The sequence below is a fragment of the Ammospiza caudacuta genome, chromosome 1, assembly GCF_027887145.1.
Source record: "Ammospiza caudacuta isolate bAmmCau1 chromosome 1, bAmmCau1.pri, whole genome shotgun sequence".
NCBI classification, from domain to species: domain Eukaryota; kingdom Metazoa; phylum Chordata; class Aves; order Passeriformes; family Passerellidae; genus Ammospiza; species Ammospiza caudacuta.
The window spans coordinates 120,353,607-120,373,612 of record NC_080593.1 but is presented as its reverse complement, the minus strand read 5'-3'; the positions used below and the strand labels follow the sequence as shown (position 1 = coordinate 120,373,612).

Below are 20,006 nucleotides of genomic sequence, written 5' to 3'. Positions count from 1 at the left end.
AGCTCCAGCTCACCGCGGCATCTTACTGTGGAGATGCTCTCGTTGCTTGCAGGACCCTCCCTGCCGGGGATGGACTGCGGACACTCGGCCGAGAGCAGCGAGGAGATTTCCAGCCCGGGGGCCGAGCCCGATTCCTCTGCCGGCAGCAGCACTTGCTGCCCGCCGCTGGCGGCCGGGCCGCGGGCCGGTGCCGCTCCCGGTGCCGCTCCCGGTGCCGCTCCCGGTGCCGGTGCCGCTCCCGGTGCCGGTGCCGCTCCCGGTGCCGGTGCCGCTCCGGGCCGCCCCGCCGCCGCCAACGCGGCCCGGGAGCGCAGCCGGGTGCAGACCCTGCGGCACGCCTTCCTCCAGCTGCAGAAGACCCTGCCCTCGGTGCCGCCCGACACCAAGCTCTCCAAGCTGGACGTGCTCCTCCTGGCCACCACCTACATCGCGCACCTCACCCGCAGCCTGCAGGATGAGGAGGAGACACCGGGAGAGGGCCTGGGCACCCTGCGAGGGGATGGATACCTGCACCCTGTCAAGGTAGGGAGCTGAGGGACAGCCACCAGTGAGTGAGTACACTGGCCTTGGACATGCAATTGAAACTAAAGATTTCATGTCCTTGTACCTCGCCTAGAGGTATTACATGGAAGTTCTGCCTGGACTAACCACTGTGCCCAGGTCTTGGGGGTCTGATAGAAATATTTTGGAGCTTTGTTCCTCCAGCTTCAGGAACTTTGCACCAAAATATCAAATCTTGTGTAGATCCAAACCTGTGTTTTGGAAATGAAGGTCAGCACAGCAGGAGTCCTTGCATCTTCTTGGTCCTCGTGTGGAAACCTTGATGACCCTGAGGGACCCAATGGATCCTGCTGTGGGGGGTGTATGCAGTGAGGTGACACTGTCCCACAGCTGTGAGGGCTCTATGTGGGGAGGTGACATTGTCCCACAGCTGTGAGGGGTCTGTGTGGGGAGGTGACACTGTCCCAACACTGTCCCATAGCTGTGAGGGGTCTACGTGGGGAGGTGACACTGTCCCACAGCTGTGAATGGTGTATGTAGGAAGGTCACACTGTCCCAACACTGTCCCACAGCACTGAGGGGTGTATGTATGTGCTGAGGTGACACTGTGCCAACACTGTCCCACAGCAGTGACCCAGCATGGCTGGGCCTGCTTTGGTTCTGCTGCCCCACCAGCCCAGTGCCCACAGAAGTGTTAATTACCAGCCATGTGTTAATTGCTCTATGAAAGTGCTCTACTGAAGCATTTCTCTGGTTGGTATACACTCTTCCCTTTGTCAAACAAAAATCACAGCGATGCAGAGGGGATGAGAGAGGGGAACTGCTCTTGGAGAGGAGCGGGCTGGAAACTGTTTCCAAATGCAGCGCTCACTGACGGATGGGGCTCAGACACCACCGGGTGTTTTCTTTGGCTCTGCTCACAGGGAGTGAGTTAGAGCACTGGGGTGTTTGCTTTTCTTTTTAAGAGTCTGAATTTAGAATGATTTCATTAAGATTAATTTGTGAAGTAATCTCTAATTTCTAAAAAGTGCCTAATTCACAGAGAGTTCCTTGTTCACAATGTTGATTGCTATATTTTACAGTATGATGTGAACGTAGGCTTCTGAGGCCATTTAAATGATTAGCAGACTCATAAAGAAAGCAAAACCTCTATATCAATTAGAAGATGGCCATAATTTAAGTAAAAAAATACTGTGATGTATTTCAAAATTATTTCAAAATAGCTTCTGTTACTTCCCTCTGTCAGAGTGAAAGGACACAGGTCTCATGGCACTTTTTATCCAGCTGCCAACTACTACTGGCAGAAAAATACTTTTGAATAGTTATTACAGCAGTTAAATGATCCAGATGCCCATTTCCCAGGCTACTGGAAGAGAGTAATGCTGGATTCACCTAAGCAATTATTTTTTAATGAATATGTTTGATGAATGTGTCACAGTCAAATCCTAGTATGTGCTTCAAAAACCCCAAAACGCAGGATATGAGACAACCTTTAGAGATAAAATCTTTAACTAAACTGATAGATTAAGCATAGTAAATGCAAATAGTGAGGAAAGTTAAATATTCAAGTACAGTTGTGTGTACATTAATTGAAAAGTATGGTTAATGGCTTTGAAGTTGGATGGTTTATTAGTGACAAACTCTTAACATCACACTTGAAATGAAATTGCTGAATGAGATCACACAGTCTTTCTAAGTGAGAAGATGCTTTAGGTTTTTGAACAGAAGAGCTGAGATTTATCTGCAGTATTATTAAGTGCCCTTTACCCACAGGAAAGGTGCCAGTCTGTTCCCAAAAAAGTCTTTAAAAAACTGCATTCTTTTGGAACAATGTGCTGGCTGCATTTCAGGCATTTCTGCATCCAATGTGTGTAACAAGTTGTCTCTTCAAGCACCCACCTCTCTAATAGTGACCCTGGCACAGCAAACAGAGCTGGATGCTCCCTCCCAAGTTCTGGGTGCCCAGCTGCAGCCACCTGCACCACAGGGCTGCTTGCAGTGAGAAACCTGCTGGGGTTAGAAACTCAAGCTGTCAGAATAAATATTTAACACCAAGACCAACTGATGATTCCAAAAATCAGTGAGTGTAAAGATGAGCTGCGCCATCTGAAATAGCTGGAGCTGACAAGAACAAGATGCTGAGAGTGCTGAAGACTGCCAAGGTGCAATTACATTAAATTCCCTTAGGCTCACAGCCTTCAGCAGCAGCCCCTGTGGTGCAGGTGGCTGCAGCTGGGCACCCAGAACTTGGGAGGGAGCATCCAGCTCTGTTTGCTGTGCCAGGGTCACTATTAGAGAGGTGGGTGCTTGAAGAGACAACTTGTTGGTGCCTTGAGAGGGAATTCTTTGTTTTATTCTAACAGAACATCTGTGACACAAACTGAGCTTGGCTGACTGACCAGCACAGCCTGCTGGGGCATGGCAGGGTTGGGAGCTGTGCATAACAGTTAATTACCAAAGCAAATATCCAGGCTGAGCTCCAAACAAGCTCCAAATGTTTTTCCATCGAATGACACAACACGAACTGTTTGGTGATAACAAGAGTTTCCTATTTTCTCGTACTGTGATTCCATCAAACCTTTGCTGAGAAGTGCAGCTGGAGTGCAGAGATGCCAGGTGTCTCAGTGCTGTGCTTGTCTCCTCTCTTGCAGAAGTGGCCCATGCGTTCCAGGCTGTACATTGGAGCCACGGGACAGTTTCTGACTCACTCGGCACAAGGAGACAGCGCAAACCATGGGGAAACATCAACATCTTCACAGATCTAACCTCCCTTCTTGCTTTGAAAAAAATGGTTATTTATTACACCTTATATAAATATATATTTAAGTTAAAAAAACGGTATCTACAGACAAACTGTAATTGCTGAAATGCTGTTTGTAGAGGAGAAGGAATTGATTCTTAAATATAATTAATACCTCATTAAGTTAACGTGACACATCATTGGTTTCTGTCACTGCTGCCATCTGAATGAGGGGAGCTGGTGGTGACTGCAGCCAGCACCAATCCCAGCAGCAGCAGCAGCAAAGAGCTGCCAGCAGAATCAGGTATCCTTGTCCTCTCTGGGACAAGTGCTGAGACAAAGGAGAGGAGGAGTTATGTGCTAATGGCCAAGTACAGGGCAAAACAGGCAACTGTAATCCCACACAGACTTTCTCCACTGCTTAAAGCCGATGCAGAAATCCCCTGACCACAGCTGTCAGGTCAGGGCTCCAGCCATCGGAGAGTCCTACGCGTTTGTAGCTATTGCTGGGAGTATGGATGCATGTTCATGGAGTAAAAATGCGCTGAAACCTATCCCTCCTGCACAGAGTGCTGCAGTTTGGGCACTGCTTGTACCCACCCCAGGACTGTGCTGCATCTTACACAGGGCTCAGGCTGTGTTTGCTCCCCCGGCACAGCCACGTCTGCTCACCACACCACGGCTCATTTCATTTAAGGGGTTCACGTGCTGGAGCAGGTGAACCCAAAGTGTTGGCTTGTTCACTTAAACATCTGTATTTAGGCAAGAAAAAAGTTGAAACTAAATGCACAAATGTCATCCTTTCTATCTGTTCTGTAAAACACTGTACTTCTCATATGGTTTGTTATTGCTGAGGTAAATGTTCTATTAAATATTATTCAGTGAATATCATATACTTTGAGTTGCAAAATCTGTTGTCAGTTTCTCATTGTACATGATAATATTCTAAATTTATAGATGCTGTCTCCTTTCTGAAAGCTTCATGGTTTAAATTTAAAAATTTTATTTAGAAAAATGAAATTATTAGCCAGAACAACTTTCATAAAAACAGTATGGTAAAATCTGGAGCTCTCAACTGCCCCTGCAGCATTCTGAGCTTTTAACAAGATAATATACCTGGAAGGGACAGTATTCAAGAACAGGGAAAAAAAATTTTAAAATATTCCTCAGTGTTTTTAAAAGGCTTATTCCTTTAAATGGCATTGAAAGATTCTGACTGCTTAGCCAAGAAGCAGGGGGTCAGTGGGACATCAGGAAGAATTTCTTCAAAGAAAGGGCTGCTAAGCATTGGAATGGGCTGCCCAGGGAGGTGGTGGAGTTGCAGGTGGTGGAATCACCATTCCTGGAGCTGTTCAAGGAAAGTCAGGAAATGCCACTTAGTAGGTTGATCAAACTGACAAGGTGGTGATAAGTCAAAGGAGATCAGTAGTCTTCTCCAACCTAGCTGAATTTGTAAGAATGAAAAATGCTTTAGCAATAAGAGCTAAAACCATGGAAAGTTATGAATGGATGGCACAGAGATTACATCTCAGACTCAAGCAAGCTGCAAGACCTGTATCAGTTTCTCATTGTACATGATAATATTGTGAATTTATAGATGTTGTCTTCTTTCTGCAGACTTTAAACTTTAGAATTACATTTAGGAAAAAGGGAAAACAAAAATACCAAAAATACCACCAAGAACAACTTTTGTTAAAAAAGTATGGTAAAATCTGGAGTTCTCCGCAACCCCTGCAGTGTGTACAACTAAATATTGACAATGCTCTGCAGACAGCCAGAGAATCAGAGCAACAAGCACTGTAGCTACTTACTGTAGCTGTGTCCCTAAGACTTTTTCAGCATTTTATGGAATTCTTACATGCCTGTTGGAACATGCAAAATTACAACAGCAGTTTTTCAGTTAAGAAGAGTTCTTCATATTTATGAGTGGGGATTTTTTTCCCCTTGAGACAGATTATTCTGCATCAGAATTATGCCTTTCCTTCCAGAAGACACCAGCTTAGGCAAAACGCTCCCTTCGACCAGGGCAGGAGCTTTTATCTTCTAGAAATTTACACAGCAGGATAACAACAGATTCTCTGAACCTGCTTGCTTCAAACCTGATGCTTGGTTCCAGTGCTACATTTCCTAAGAACAGTTAATATCCTCGTGTACTGAAACTGAAGAGTTAGGCATTTAACACTAGGAATATGCACGTGCCTAGGAACACAGCTGTAAAATGTTTACACACTGCTATCAAAAGCTGGCTTTCTTCATGGAGGAAGCTAAAAGATCTCGGCAAACATCGGTCACTGTCATCACAGCCGTTCCGTCGGAGGGATGGGACAGGTGAATTTCCCGCGGCCACAGCAGAGGCAGGGATGTCCCCTCCGGGCAGCTCGCAGCCGGAACTCCAGCGGCGCCTGCGGACCCGGATCGTTTCCCTTCCCGTCCCAATCCCGTCCCTCCGGGCAGCTCGCAGCCGGAACTCCAGCGGCGCCTGCGGACCCGGATCGTTTCCCTTCCCGTCCCAATCCCGTCCCTCTGGGCAGCTCGCAGCCGGAACTCCAGCACCGCCTGCGGACCCGGATCGTTTCCCTTCCCGTCCCAATCCCGCCCCCCCGGGCGCTGTCCCCGTGTCCCTCTGCGCGCGCAGCCGGAAGGCGCCGCTCCCGCCCCGCCCCGGCGCGCCGCGTATTTAGCGGGATCCCGGCGGGAATCGGCCTTTCCCTTTCCAACGGGCACGGAACTGGAGCGGCTGCGCCTGCCCGCCTCTGTTCGGGGTGCGTGGATGGATGTGGCGGGGCCCGGCCGCGTCTGCGGGGCTCCCTTTGGCGGAGGAGCCCCAGGCGGTGGCTGGGAAGGGGAATGCCGGGGCGTGGGACGTGCCCGTGCTGATCCGTGGCTTGGGAGCCGTCCCGCCCTGCCCCGGCCTCGGGCGTGGGAGCGGCCGCCGAGTCTGATGAGTACAAATTGAAAGAGGGGAAATCTGGGTCGGGTACGGGAGGAAATTCTTACGGTGAGGGTGGCGAGGCCTCTGGAACAGGAAGGCTGTGAGCGCCCCAAGCCATGGTGGCGTGTAAAGCAGCCGGGCTGGATAAGGCCTTTAACAATCTGGTCTAGTGGGCGGTGTCCCTGCCCGTGGCGGGAAAGGGTTGGAGCTGGATGATCGCTAAGGTCCGTTCCACACCTTTAACATTCTGAGGTTCCGTGGTCCTGCCGTGTGGATCCGCAGCGATCCGTGTGGTTCCTCAGCCGCCTGACCCCCGCCGTGCTCCTTGGAGCAAGTCCTGCTCGGCACTCCAGACATGTGCTCGTCTGGAGCAGTCGAGTGATTTCTGCCCTTCTCAGAGGAATTAGAAATGGTCCCGGGTGGTGAATGTGGGAAATCGGGATTGTTTTGACATGGCAGGTCAAAGCAATGGCTGTAATCTCAGGAACTGCAGGGATGGTTTCAGGTGCTTTTCTAAACAGCCGGAGCTGTCACTTGAACTAGGAGGGATTGTCACGCGGCTGTGGCTGTGCCTGTGTTCCCCTGGGCGCTGGGGTGGCACGGTTCAAGCTGACACTCCAGCCACAGGATGCCCAGGAGAGCCGGTGCGTGGGAGACCGAGATGGACCTAATTACTGAGTGCCACTTGGTGGCTACTTGGAGCTGTCTCTTGGCTCATCAAGTCTTGAAAGGAATGACAGCTTGGACGTTCAGAGACACTTGGTTTTGCTGACAGATCGTTTTCATCAGCAAATGCCTGTCATGATTCAAAAGATAAATTACCTTTTATTTTCCTTTAGGGAATTGGACAAGGGCTGAGGTGACCCAGACTATGCCCTTGTTTGGGTTATAGGCACGGATCCAAACTGGTGGGGTCTGTCAGGGACAGGGCCCCAGGAGTATCAGCAGCCTCTGGGATAATGATCTCCTGCATTACAGACTGTGGTGTGAGTGCTGAGCTCAGTTCAACTGGTGGTACAACATCAGTGAGTTCCCCAGTGTCCCACATGAGCTGGGGTTAAAGGCTGTACCCTGCCAGGGTGCTCCTCTCCCCAGCCTGGCTGGTCATTAGGAGCACTGTACTTGTCCTGCAATTAGTCATTGGAGCTTGTTGTATGAAAATGGTCATGTCTCTGCTTAACCTTGATCTCAGCTGATGCTCTGTCCCAGGTAATTACAAGGAGAGCATGGGGTTCCTGTTTCTTGAACTGGCTTACTGTTCCCAAAGAAGTGTTAATGTTTTCTGCTGCTGGCTCAGCAGTGGAGCTGTCTGAATCAAATATCTTCTTTTCATTGTTTTAGGCAAAAAGTGAAGGTCAAGATGAGTTTGTTGCTGGCTTTGGGAATCCTCAGTCTGGACTCTGCCATGCCTTGCAAGCAGAAAGATGCCACGTGAATTCTGGGGCTACAGAAGTAAGTCTTACTGTACTTAAAGTAATCCATACTGGGACTTCAACTGTGTCAATCTTGGAATATATTGCAAAGGGAAAGGTTGCTGTGGTAGTAAGATTCACCTGTAGAAAGATAATCAGCATCTGGGGCTTGAATGTAAGAAAAGGGGCTTGCATTTTTGTGCCCAAACAGCTGTTTTTCTCTTGGTTGTACTCAGTCTGTTTTGTGCTTAGCAGTTAAAATGAAGGCTCTACTTCACCTTATGGAACTACAACTCCTGAGACAAACTGAACCAACTCCCTTGTATTTAGTACCTGGAAAAGCAGCCTTACACAGGCAGGAAACTGCTGGCATTGTGATGATACCCTTTGCCGTTTACCCAACTGAATGTTGTGATGAGCACTGTTGTATATCTGATGTGCCAGCTAATCAGTAGGGTTTTCCACTTTGATTTGCTCCTGTCATTTCTGATTTTATTTATTTTTTCCAAGGTTCTGTGACATCATATGACCACTTCCATGGTCTTCCAGCCTTGTGCCAGCAGGAGAGCCCATCCACTTGTGGAAGTGTGGGTGTTTAAGGAGGTCAGTTGCTTTTCTACTGTCACAGTGCTCAGACTCCTGCAGGCTCTACTGCCATCCAGGAAAGCCTGTACTGGCCATGTTGGCTACCATCCTTTCATTGTGGTACTGCTACAATTCTTCCAATTTGCAAGAGCTCATGGGAGAAACTGGGAAGAAGCAAGGATTAAATGTTGTGCTCTTTCTGCAGAAAACCCCTTAATATTGCTTCTCAAAACCGGTGATTTATAAAGGAATTCTATTTCAGTCTACCCTTAAAGAGTAATTTTTCTGGCATAATGATGAGACTTTTGCCGTTTACCCCTCTGAATGTTTTTTGATGTGTATCTTGAGATCTGAAATGCCAGTGAGGGTAATGCCTTTGTGTAAGATTAATGAAGGGTACAGGAAACTAACTCATTATTGCTATTGTTCTTAGCTTGAAAACAGCAGCCTGGAAGGTGGAGTTCTAATGCACTTGGAAATGCTTCCATTGCCCTTCTGCTCGTCAGAAATCCTGCTTGGTTCCACAGTACAGCGAGGAGTAACTGTTCGCTGAAAATTAATAATCCTGGAATGAAGTTTGGGGTAGAGTGTCACTCTAGAAAGAGAAGCGGCCTTCTGGGCAGTCTGAAGACTTAGTATCAATTTTTGAGTGTATCAAATAAATGGATCCAAAGTGAATAAGGCAAAGATTAAAATGTGAGAAAAATAAAATCTTGGATTTCTGTTTTCAGTAGCTTATTTTTTAGTTGAGGCTATGGGAGCAGTAGCACTCTGATCCTGCTGGATGACATCCTGAGCATGAGTAACACAAGCCTTAATTATTCAGCTTGTTCAGATTTGACAGAAGTCTGGACAATTTTACTGCAGCTTTTTATTTAAGGTGTATCTCTTGGATGCAAGGCTTGCTGAGGATTATTCCTACTGCTATATCCTTACTAGGAAGATGAAACACAGGAAAGCCTGTAGCTGGGGAACCATAGGGTGCTCCAAAAACTCATCTCCTACCACATGTTCTTCATTTGTTTTTACAGTGAGGTATACAGAGCTGAACTCATCCAGCTACCTGCTTACCAGATTGTCTAACATTCTTTTACCTAACTGTAGCACTCTACTATCCCCTGCAGTCTATATAAAATAATGTGGAAACACTGGGTTTTGCAGGTTGGGGTGGTTTGGTGGGTTTCTTTTGTGGTTTGTTTTGTAGGCTTTTTTGTTTTGTTTGGGTTTTGGCTGCAGGAGCATCTGGCATCCTTGTCTAATCTTGTGTTGCTGTAGTGTAAAAAAAAGACACATAACATGAAGCAGTATGATGATACTTTTATACATTTCAAAACCCATACAACATGAGTAAGTAAAGACTGACTTAAACTATGAAAATAAGATTTTTAATGTTTTAAAAACTCCTTAACCCTTTTGGTGAGTGATAGATTTGAAAGGAAGCAACAAGAAAAACTGCTGAAATGAAACATTCAATTCTGAACCGGTGGTTTAATTTATAGCTGTAATCTTATTAAAAATCCTGAATCCTAAATTACTCCTTGCTTAGCTGTTGATGGAGAGTGGTAGCTAGGAAGAGAATACAGCCCCCTGGTTGGGGCTGTATTCTGAAGCCATGGCTTTCCAGGATGAAGACATACCTCCTGCATTCAAATAACTCAGGAAACTTGTAATTCAAGTCCTGTCAGCTATGCTTTATTCCTTGGTAAAACATCACTGAACTGTCCTCTGTTTTTAGTAATTTTGGATTTCTAACTGTAGCCTCTCAAAAAGCCAAAGCCTCAGGCTTTACTTAGAGTTTTTACTCTTCATTAGTGTTAATGTGAATTCCTGGGCTATAGGCAGAAATAAACTTCAGCAGTTGATGGTGGCACTGCATGAGGTAAATATCTCTCTGTTGCAGGGAGTTTTCATCACTGAGCTCAAATGGAAATACAGGATTTGGTGCCACACACAGTGGAGATGTGCCTAGGCAAAGAAGAAATTAAGCTGTAAGACTTGATATTTGCCAGTACTTCGGGGGAAAAAAGAGCTATGATGCAAATTATATAGCAATGCAGTCCTAGATCATAATTGTTACCTTGCTTCCAAATCTGTGTGTGAACAAATAATGGCTGATGCTTAATAAACAAAAGAAGTCCAATGTTTTTTGTTTCCCCAGGGAGGGAAATCTGTCCTTGGTTTAACCTGAACCAGTGTTAGAAGAGCAGTGCCTTAAATAAACTGGTATGAAGGACAGACTTGGTGCTGGCCTGTGGGCTTATTACATACAGCACTGAGACAGACTGACAGACTTCTCCAGTACCAATCTTGAGCAGTGGAAGTTCTGGGTTTTGATTTGAAATTACCTGCTATTGCAATCAATGGATGTAGAATTTGCTCAGACTGGCAGATGTGACAGTGATGCACCCAAGGCTAAGGAACTGTTGTGCATTATTTACCGTGTTTCAGGGTCAGCGATGACTCGAGCAACAAGACCGCAATCACTGCGTCTTCCTCAAGTACTCTCTGCCTTAAACTGAGCTTGGCATGAGCCTTAGCTAGTGAAATCCTAAGAGATCAATAGAAGCATGTCAGAAATAAAAAATAACTGCAGGCACGAATGCAATGTGTACTGCTCTGTATCAAGCACTTGTGTAAATTACGTTAACACTGGGGTGGCTTTTTTCATACTTCAGCTCTGCAGTTACACTTACCACTGACAAAATACATATTATGCATGCTAAAAAGTGGAACTTAGCATGTTATCCATTAATACTTTTTTTCCTCCCATAATAAAGCTGTACATATTTAAATCCCTTTTTTTTTTTCCAGATAACTTTATGAATTATATGCTTTGTAAATAGCTGGGGTTTTTTGTTTTCTTTTGCCTGGCAAAGTTGTTTGAACTTGGGTTTCTTTTAACAGTGTCAATATATAAAATAAATGGCATTCATAAATAGTAAGATTGTTTATGCTTGAACTTTTCAAAACATGAATCTTACGTAGCTTTTTATTAAACAAGCTCTTGAGCAGATTAGCACAGTTTCTCTTTGAAAATGGGAAGTAGGACATACAGAATTTTTAGAGCAGAGGCTGATAATGTTGATCCATGAATGGAATCTCTTCTCACCCTACGACTTGCAAGATAATAGCCCTGAATGAGACTTTCTGCTTCTGAGCTCAGTTCAACATGAAGATTCCTAGCAAACAAAATAAACTAGAGAGAGGGCATGAACTTTAAATATTTAACAGGAAAATAAGGAATTCACCTTTTTTTCACATCTTTTAATATACCAGTGGCATAGTAATACAGGCTGGACAATATATTCTACAAATAGCTTTACTAGTAAAGACAGTTGTCACCATTTGGCTATACTGAATAAGAAAAATATGAAGGATAATAATAAGGACACATCTTGGATAGTAAACAAAATCATAGAATAGTTTGGGTTTGAAGGGATGTTAAAGGTTATCCTGTTCCAACTTTACTCCAATGGGACACTTTTCACTAGACCAGGTGGCTCAGAGCCCCATTCAGCCTGGCCTTGTGAACACTTCAAGGGGGAATCATCTGTTAGTTATGCTACAGCTATAGACAATTTAATTAGAATTCAATGTTAACTTCTACTGGTGGTTGTAAACTTTTTGGTCAAAAATAGATACTGGAGATCTGTTCTCGTATGAATGTTAACATGGTATGTTTTCCAGAAATAAGCTCAAAGCTCAAACTGTATTTTTCACACTGACCCTTGTCAAGACCTGAAGCTGCTTTTGTCAATGATCCTAAGAATGCTAGTGGAAATATGGTGGGGGAAAGGGCAGAAAGTGAGTATTAAAAGTAAGCAGACAGCAGAGAGAACTTTCTGATGCCAAACCCAGTATGATATTCAGAAATATAATGCATTTCTAAATTATTGTAATTTGTTACCTCCTCATAATCCTGTGTTCTGAACTGCTGTGAAACTTTGTACAGCATGGCTTCAGGATGAATGGCTTTTTTCAAGGTGTGATGTACAACAGGAGAAGACAGGCGACAGGAAGGAAACTCATTGTAGATCAAAATTCCAAAACCATCTACAAGGTTAACTGGAATCAAACTCACATCCTAAAGAAAAGATCCATAGAGAGAAAACATCTGTATCTTTATTTTGGGTGTTTGACTTGTAGAAGCATCACAGTGTTTTAGATCTGAAATATCCTATATCCACTTATACTGCAAGATTATCTAATGAATTACCTGTACGACTTGGTAAAATGTTGTTTGAATGACACTCACTTTTTTGGGAAAGCTATCTCATTTTAGAAGATACTTGATTTAAAGTTACTTAAGTTGTGACTTTCTGGGAACTCCTAACAAGTTTTATTGTTTTCATTATTTTATTGGTGGAAATAAACACCAGTGACAGCTATAGCACAGTTCCTCTCAGAACAAGGCATGTGCTTTACCATCTGTCCTATTAGAAAGTTCTCCTTTTGTATATGTTTCTTTGAGGAAGAGTCCACATCTACAAAGGACCAAAAGTTGGTCTGAACTGAAACAGTGACTTGTTGGTCAGCCTCTTCTCCATACTTCTTCCCAGGAATAAACACTGTTGTTGTTCTGCTCTCTAGCACTAGGATAAGACAAAATTCATCAGTTACGTGATGGATTGAGCTTAGCTATAAATTCTAGTCCCACACACATCTGAATTCAGTCATGATTATGATTTTGCTGGATTGTTATGATTAATGAATGTCTGTAATGTAGCAGATTTAAGTTTACAGGACCTTGGCTTTTTTGTCCTTGTGTCCTACACAGACCCATTAAAAACAGAGTACATATTTTTGCAGCATTTGAGGGCCATAAGCTGGGGAGCAAACCTAGCCTTAAATCTCATATTGTTTAGTTTTGTCCCCTCATTAGGAGTGGGAGATTACCAGACTGTAGAAGTTCAAGTTTATCCTTTTTATATGAACTCAAGTCTCCTATGTAACAGATGCCACCCTTGGCCAGCACAGCGCTGCAGGCTTGAATGCTGGCACTTCCAGTTCCGTGTTTATCTTTGGACACAGAAGGGAAAATGTCACTGGAAGGTGGGTGTCGTATGCCACGGGGCAGAAGACATAAGCTGTAATTCAGAAGCCTGGAGGATTAAATAATTCTGTCAGTCATAAATTGTTAAATTACTAACTTCTAAAAAAAGCTTGGTAAGTATTAAGACTCAAAAAACAACAACAAAAAATCCTTAACATGAAACCAGCATCAAAACTAACTGTTTAAATACAAAAGGTTCAAGCCTGCTTTCTAACAGCTGCCATCAAGACACTTTCTTATGAATTAAACATGAGGCAAATCATGGGTTGCTGAAGTAAATCCTAGGAAATCAAAGATGTCTCATCATTTAACCCCACATTGTTAACTCCTCTTTTTATTCTACAGAAACTTTTCCAGTGATTTAAAATTTTAGAGGATTAGTAATTCTGGCCATCTGGGAAAAATGAAAAAGCTGGAACTTATAAGCTCTGCCTTCCTGAGTTACACACTCCCTTCCAATTCTTTCAGAGAAAGAGGGTATAAAAAATCATTTTCATCTCCTGTACTATGTCCTTTGGCACAGAGAGGTTGCAAATTGTCTGTCTGGTTCCACAATCAATGCTTCTTAATGATTTTAAGATGTCAGAGCATGGTTTGCCCCACTGTTATGCCCTGGGAGAAAATTACTAAGTAAAATTAGTAAGAATTAGTAACTAGGTTATTGCAGCAATGGAAATATGTAGGAAATGCCTACTTTGACAGGCTGCTGATAGTGAACACTGTGCTAATGCAAAATAGTACAAATTACAATATCAATCATGATTTACAATGTGCAACTGTTTAAATATCAACCAGATGTTTTGATTCTTAAAACACAGAACTGCTGTTTGTCTTAAGAAATCTTAACCTGTGAAAAAAGAAATCTTGCAGTTCAGGTTTTTAAAAATTTGAACTAATTCCTACAACTGTTAAATTTTTAAAAGGTCAAAGTTTTGGGATGTTTTTCACAACAAAATATATTAGTGAATTGGTTGAATAAATTCCAAGTGAAAATAAAATTCATGCCCCTTTCAAGATCTTGAGTTATGACAGGAGAAAGTGATTTTGCTTAAATTAATGTAAATCTGAGTATATTGTACTTTTCTGCAGTGCATGTAAGATTATATCAACAGTTTATTATTGCATGAATAGGTAAATACATAAAATGCATAGTGAAAAATATTTAAAGGCAACAAGCAGCAGATTTATTATGTGTAAAGATGCATGTGAATTCTAATACCTTATTTGAATGGTTTTTATGAAAAGGAGATAAAAATGTAAGTATCTATTTATACACTGGTTATTTATTCAAAAGGCTGATAGCTGGAAATCAGTGACGAGAGAGCTTACATTGACACAAGGTTTGAAAAGTTGAGCCCTTTGTTTTTGTTACCAGCTTCTGGGACAGCCTTCAGTTTTGGTTTTAGAGGAATGAGCTTTTATCTGAACTCTGCAAACCAGTGCTAGTGTTAAATTTTTACAGTAATCTTATGAGTGTTTTCAGAAGTTTTATAATTAATGTTCTGATCTAGAGTTATCATGTGAAAGAAAAATGTCCAAGGGATAAAAATTGAGTATTTAACTAAGTTGGAGCCTTGTATATTCTTTTAAAATAAAGTCTGTAGCTTTTCATATCAGACCAATCCTATTATCTTTAAAAAGACTAGATTTTAAATTCTAATTTCTGTGGAAAACAAAGAATCTCTTTACCTGTCAATTACTAGTGGGTCACTTGTCATAATCAAGAGATCCAGATAATCTGAATTTTCTTTTTCACATGTCTGTACTAGACTCAGCAATATTGCAAGTTTAAGAGTATTGTAAGTGCCTGGTGGAACAACTTGAGAAGCAAAGATGTTGGCCAGGACAGCAGTAAACCTCCAGCATGAACTTGAAGTCAGTGAGAGCAGATACTTAAAATTCTCACTGACAAAAGAAGGACCTAATGGAAACAAAGTACAGGTGAACAAACACATTCAAAAGACCTATGCAGGTAAGTTAGAACAAATCACCATTGGAGTCTTCATACAAAAAACTTATCAAGAACAAATATATCTTTGTATTAAGCACAAACTCAGAATGTAAGCATCTGACACTGTTAATTTTACTTCTAAAAAGGTGGCAGACATGATCTGTTAGAACTGATGCAATAAGAAAGGAAAAACAAACTGAAATATCAGGTTCATTTTATATGATTACAAAGTACTTTCCAATGGACAGAAGATGGAAAGAAAAGTTGAAGAACTACTACATAATTAGGGAGTTTCTCAATGCATGGAAAGCAGGCAAAAGCAGATACTCTCAAATAACAGCAAGTACACATTTGAGGCTATAAGAGGAAAGTCCCTGAGTAGTTTTGTACTCTGGACCTCAGATAATAAAAAAATGTACCAATTATCAAGATTTTTTTCTAGGAGATTTTCCAGGGTTTAAGTCAATTTTTAATGGAACTTTCTTACCATTTGGTTTATAGAGCTGCACACTATTGACTTCTATACATGCAGTCATTTGTAGGCCATTTTGTACACAAGCTGGAATTCCTATAATCCTGTAATGGTTTCCTATTGTCATTTTATTGGCCAGTTCATCTGCAAATAATAAAAAAACTAAGTGCAGGGGGGCAAAGCTACAGATAGGTTAGGGCATAAAAACAGTTTTAAAGATATGGTCAGAAAACTTCTACACATTCTGAACGTTTGATTTTATGATTTAACATTGGCAGAAAACAGCTGGAGGCCAGATCGATAATGGATTAGAATAAAATGAAACATACAATTTTAATTATTTAGTGCAAAAGATAAGGAAGCCACACCAGGTTAGGGAAAATAGATTTCATGAAAAAGAAAATGGACAATGCATTTAGTCCTGCATTGAAAAGAAAATGAGTAATTTTTTGCAAGTACATTTCCTACTCTAAAGTTTGTGACCATTATCAGTCGCTGTCCTATAAAATGTCAGAGAAAAACCCCAACACAATAAAAAGGAGATACAAACTACATAGATTTCAAAAAGACCCACAAATAGCTTTGTGAACCTTTATATTCTTGTGCACCTTAGGAAACCAAAGCCCACTTATTTTTTTAAAATGAGAATTAGATCCAACCAGATCTCAATCTCAGCCTGAGAAACACTGTAACCACACTGAGCACTAGAGCCAGCAGAAATTTACTGCACACAACTCTCAGTATCTTGACCACAGACTGTTCTATAAATTTTTATTATAATTTTAGTACTACTAGTTCTTTCTATTTAGTTTTCAATAAATGTACCATAGAATTCCCTAGACTTTTAGAATGGATGAGGATTTTTGTTGCTTGTCTTTGTGTTTGTTTGGGGTACTTTTAAGAATTCATGGAAGTATGTTGCTGAGTTGTGATTTTAGTTGGATATTAACATTAGAAATCATTTAATGTTTGTGGTGGAGGTAGAGGTAGTAGAAGCCAAAAATCCTGCTGGAATGTGGAAAACAGCTAGATTGAGTAAGGATGTTAAATATACATGAAGTTAGTACAGAACAGCATGACTAAAGGAAGTAGAAAGGAGGAAAAAAAAACAAGCAACAGTTGTAGTAAGACACTGCTGAGTTGGGCAGGGGATTTTAATTAAATGGAGGTGTAAAAGTGACACAAGAATTTTGTTATTTACACTCTGCAATCACCTGTGCACACTGCTTTGTCACCTAGCTTCTTTTTATCAAATTAAGGGGGGGAGGTACAGAAAGAACTGCAATACAAATAATAACTTTCACCATTTTAGCAAACAAAAAAAAATGAGCTACAATTGCAAGGGGTTCTTATAGATCAATTATAAAACATTTTTGACGGAACTCCAAAGTTCAGCTTACCTCTCAAGAACAATGTAAATGCCTGAATCCTAAAATGTGATTTATCAATGGAATATCCTTTCAAAGCATTCAGAATTTTAGCATCAATCATTTCAACTATTTGTTTATCTTTCAAAAAAAGGCAAAGAAAAAGGTTAATTCTCTTGAAAACATCTCTTTTTAAAGGACTGGTGTATTTTAAGTGGGCTTTTCCCACTTAAATATTTTGTTTACTTATTATATAACAGAAGTAGGAAACTACCAGATCTAAAAGTAAGATTACATAGATCCTACCACCAAGTACTCTAAATTTCATGTCTTCCTGCAGTGGTGAGGAACACAAGCTACACACAAAATCAGTCCTCACTGTAGCAGACTCTGTAGCTCCAGGGCAATGCACTCTGATGCACCTAAACCCTAAAAAAAAAAAATAAAAAATTACCAACCATTTAAAAGGAGGGCATAGTTCTAGTTTTAAATTTCCCAGGGAGAACAGAAGCAATTAAAACACTGGACCGTGAAATTCTAAATTTATTATGTGTTTCTTCAGATGAGCTTCCCTTACACATGGCACTAAAATAACCCATGTGATTTATCGTGTTTGGCCACGAGATGGCAGTTTCCCACTGCACATTCCCAAGACGAACAGCTTGGCCGGGCTTTCTTGGGGAGCGAGCCACTGCGGCTTCTGCCTGCCGTGGGAATGACATGGGATATGGATAGTTACTATTAGAGGGACGTGTCCTCGTAAAGATGTCTGGGTGACTTAATCTGCTGACTCCAAACTCTGGGATTTTGCATCTCTTTTATAACTGTATGGACTCTCTTACAGAAGAAGCAAAAAACAGCCTTAAAAGTACTTAGGGCCTCTCTCTGCAAAGTACAAGCAGTTCAGTAATACTCCTCAAAGCAGTAGTTCCGCAGAAGTCAACTACTCATCCAAGCACCACTTGTTCTATGCTAGGAGCTTTTGCCAGCCACTTCAACGTATTGTCCTGTGGTGTTTTTTCATAGACAGTTTCCAAGAAAAAGGTATGTTACTAGTTTAGCTAATTTACTTTTAAGATATTTTATTGTTAAATTAAGATATTTAAGTATTAAGTTATTTAAGATATTAAAGATATTCAAGTTATACAAGTGACTTATGTTTTCTCCTACATACTATCTTCAGCATTAGAAAAAGGGATTGCTGGCATAGCTGTTCTTCCAAAACATTTAATAATGCTGAGCAAGTCCACTCCTTTCAATTAACAAAAGTCCTGCTGTGTTCATTACAAAAATGTATGCACATGCAATAAAACTATATAGGAAAGTACCTTTGTTAGGCTAGGTTTTAATGTCTTATTATCAAATTTATTTAAAAGCTTTTGAAATAGTACAGATTAATTTTTATAATTTTTACTACCTTCAGAGAATGGACAGGTTTCCTCAGTACAAAGAAATCTTGCTCCTTGTGTGTATTTTGTTACAGTTCCCATTGCAATCACTATCCCTTCAGACATATAAAATCTTTGAGATGTGTAATTAAAGGGATATGCAGAAAGACTCAGAACATAACTCGGTAAAGGTGGCAAATGTGTTGGTTTCAGCAATATACTGATCTAGCAAGAGACACAACACATTAATATAAAAACATGTTTTTATTTAAAACTGCTTTACTTTTTATGGACAAACACACAATGTGATACATAACTGTTAAAAAAATTCAGAAACACATGAAGAGTAACTAGGTTCCATATTAATTCATCTCACAATTGCAATGTGGTAGGGTGACTCTTCCAGCTATTTTAAATTATTAATAATTTAAATAATACTGCAACCAAAGGGAAAATGAAAACTTAATACAACAATATTTGCTAATATTTTACTATACTTAGAAGATTCAAGATCTAAATGGAGAAAACCAATGGAGACTCACCTGGGCTTCTGTCTGCAACTGTTCAATTAATGATAGTGTCTTAATAGCTACAAAGCATACCTGTGATGGAAAAATAACTTCATTTAAGAAAGGAAAATCTTGTTAAAATTTAGATGATGCACTTTTGCCTATTCATCTGTTATGCACTTACTGACTGAAAAATCTGTGCAGCTTGTAAGGGATTATGAAGAATATAGTTTCCAAGAGTTGCATCCAATTCAGCAATGTCAGAAGGATTGATTGAAATAATGAAACGATAAACAGCATAACTTTGTTTTGAGTCTGTAAGAGCAAAAAGTATTTTAAAATAATGGATTTGTTAACATAACATTATGTATCAATTCAACAGACTATGTATTAAGTAATACCATTATATTTTTTGCAATCATGCACAAATTTCTGAAGGCCACCACTCCTGTCAAGGTAGACAAGGATAACTTCCCTCATTTTCTGTATTTCAGGATCCATCTTCCAAGATCTTTGCACACTTTATCCAGCTGTGGGAATAAACTATGAAGAAATGATGGTAGCACTGGCCATGCTATAACAGTAATAATAAGGGTACATACTAACAAAGCCACACAAAATTAAAATAGTCTCTTTTTGTAGCTAGGCAATTCTTGAAGGATTTTAAAAATTCAGTTCAAAGCTCTTTCCAATGACTGACACATACTCTGTTTCTAGAGTAAATTTCTGAAGAATGCTCTAGTGTTTTCATTTCCTTGGTGAATTATTTCACTCTCCTAATTCCCTAACCCATGAAATTAAAGTCTCTGTTTAATTTAACCTCCCCTGTAGATTTTATAATCAGTCTATCAAGAGTAAGACTTAAAATTTTATCTCCCTTATTTGAGAAGTCTGTCATAGCTGTTAAAAGTGTGAAACTGGGCAACATCCCTATTCTTAAAATCTGACTTTGCTACCCTGCTGTGATCTCCTGTAGCACCTACTTAAGGTGCTGATCTTGCACTTACTTCCATGCATGTACACAGATGTTCAATTCTGATTCCCACTGGCAAAGCTCTAACAACTACAGTTTTGGTTTGGAGGCTGATCTTGCTCT

The 20,006-nt window shown here is 41.2% G+C and overlaps 2 protein-coding genes and 1 long non-coding RNA gene across 3 annotated transcripts; 2 read left to right on the top strand and 1 right to left on the bottom strand.

Moving 5' to 3' along the window:
- Window positions 1-69: 69 nt before the first annotated feature.
- On the top strand, window positions 70-3,266 carry TCF24 (transcription factor 24). The gene is made up of 2 exons (XM_058818840.1): window positions 70-522; window positions 3,153-3,266. Exons 1-2 carry the CDS (start codon window positions 70-72, stop codon window positions 3,264-3,266), a joined length of 567 nt encoding a protein of 188 aa, XP_058674823.1.
- Window positions 3,267-5,892: 2,626 nt separating this feature from the next.
- On the top strand, window positions 5,893-10,988 carry LOC131562347 (uncharacterized). Its single transcript, XR_009275148.1, has 4 exons — window positions 5,893-6,003; window positions 7,515-7,625; window positions 8,096-8,188; window positions 8,604-10,988. It is a non-coding gene; the product is annotated as an uncharacterized LOC131562347 (long non-coding RNA).
- Window positions 9,584-19,586, bottom strand: MCMDC2 (minichromosome maintenance domain containing 2). Its single transcript, XM_058811994.1, has 14 exons — window positions 19,312-19,586; window positions 19,095-19,225; window positions 18,944-19,003; window positions 18,431-18,626; window positions 17,320-17,442; window positions 17,047-17,154; window positions 15,662-15,790; window positions 14,913-15,144; window positions 13,067-13,272; window positions 12,596-12,762; window positions 12,078-12,254; window positions 11,224-11,366; window positions 10,609-10,718; window positions 9,584-10,135 (listed from the first exon to the last, which is right to left on the bottom strand). The coding sequence occupies exons 1-14, from the start codon at window positions 19,409-19,411 to the stop codon at window positions 9,969-9,971; spliced, it is 2,049 nt and encodes a 682-aa protein (XP_058667977.1). The 5' UTR covers window positions 19,412-19,586; the 3' UTR covers window positions 9,584-9,968.
- Window positions 19,587-20,006: the final 420 nt, after the last annotated feature.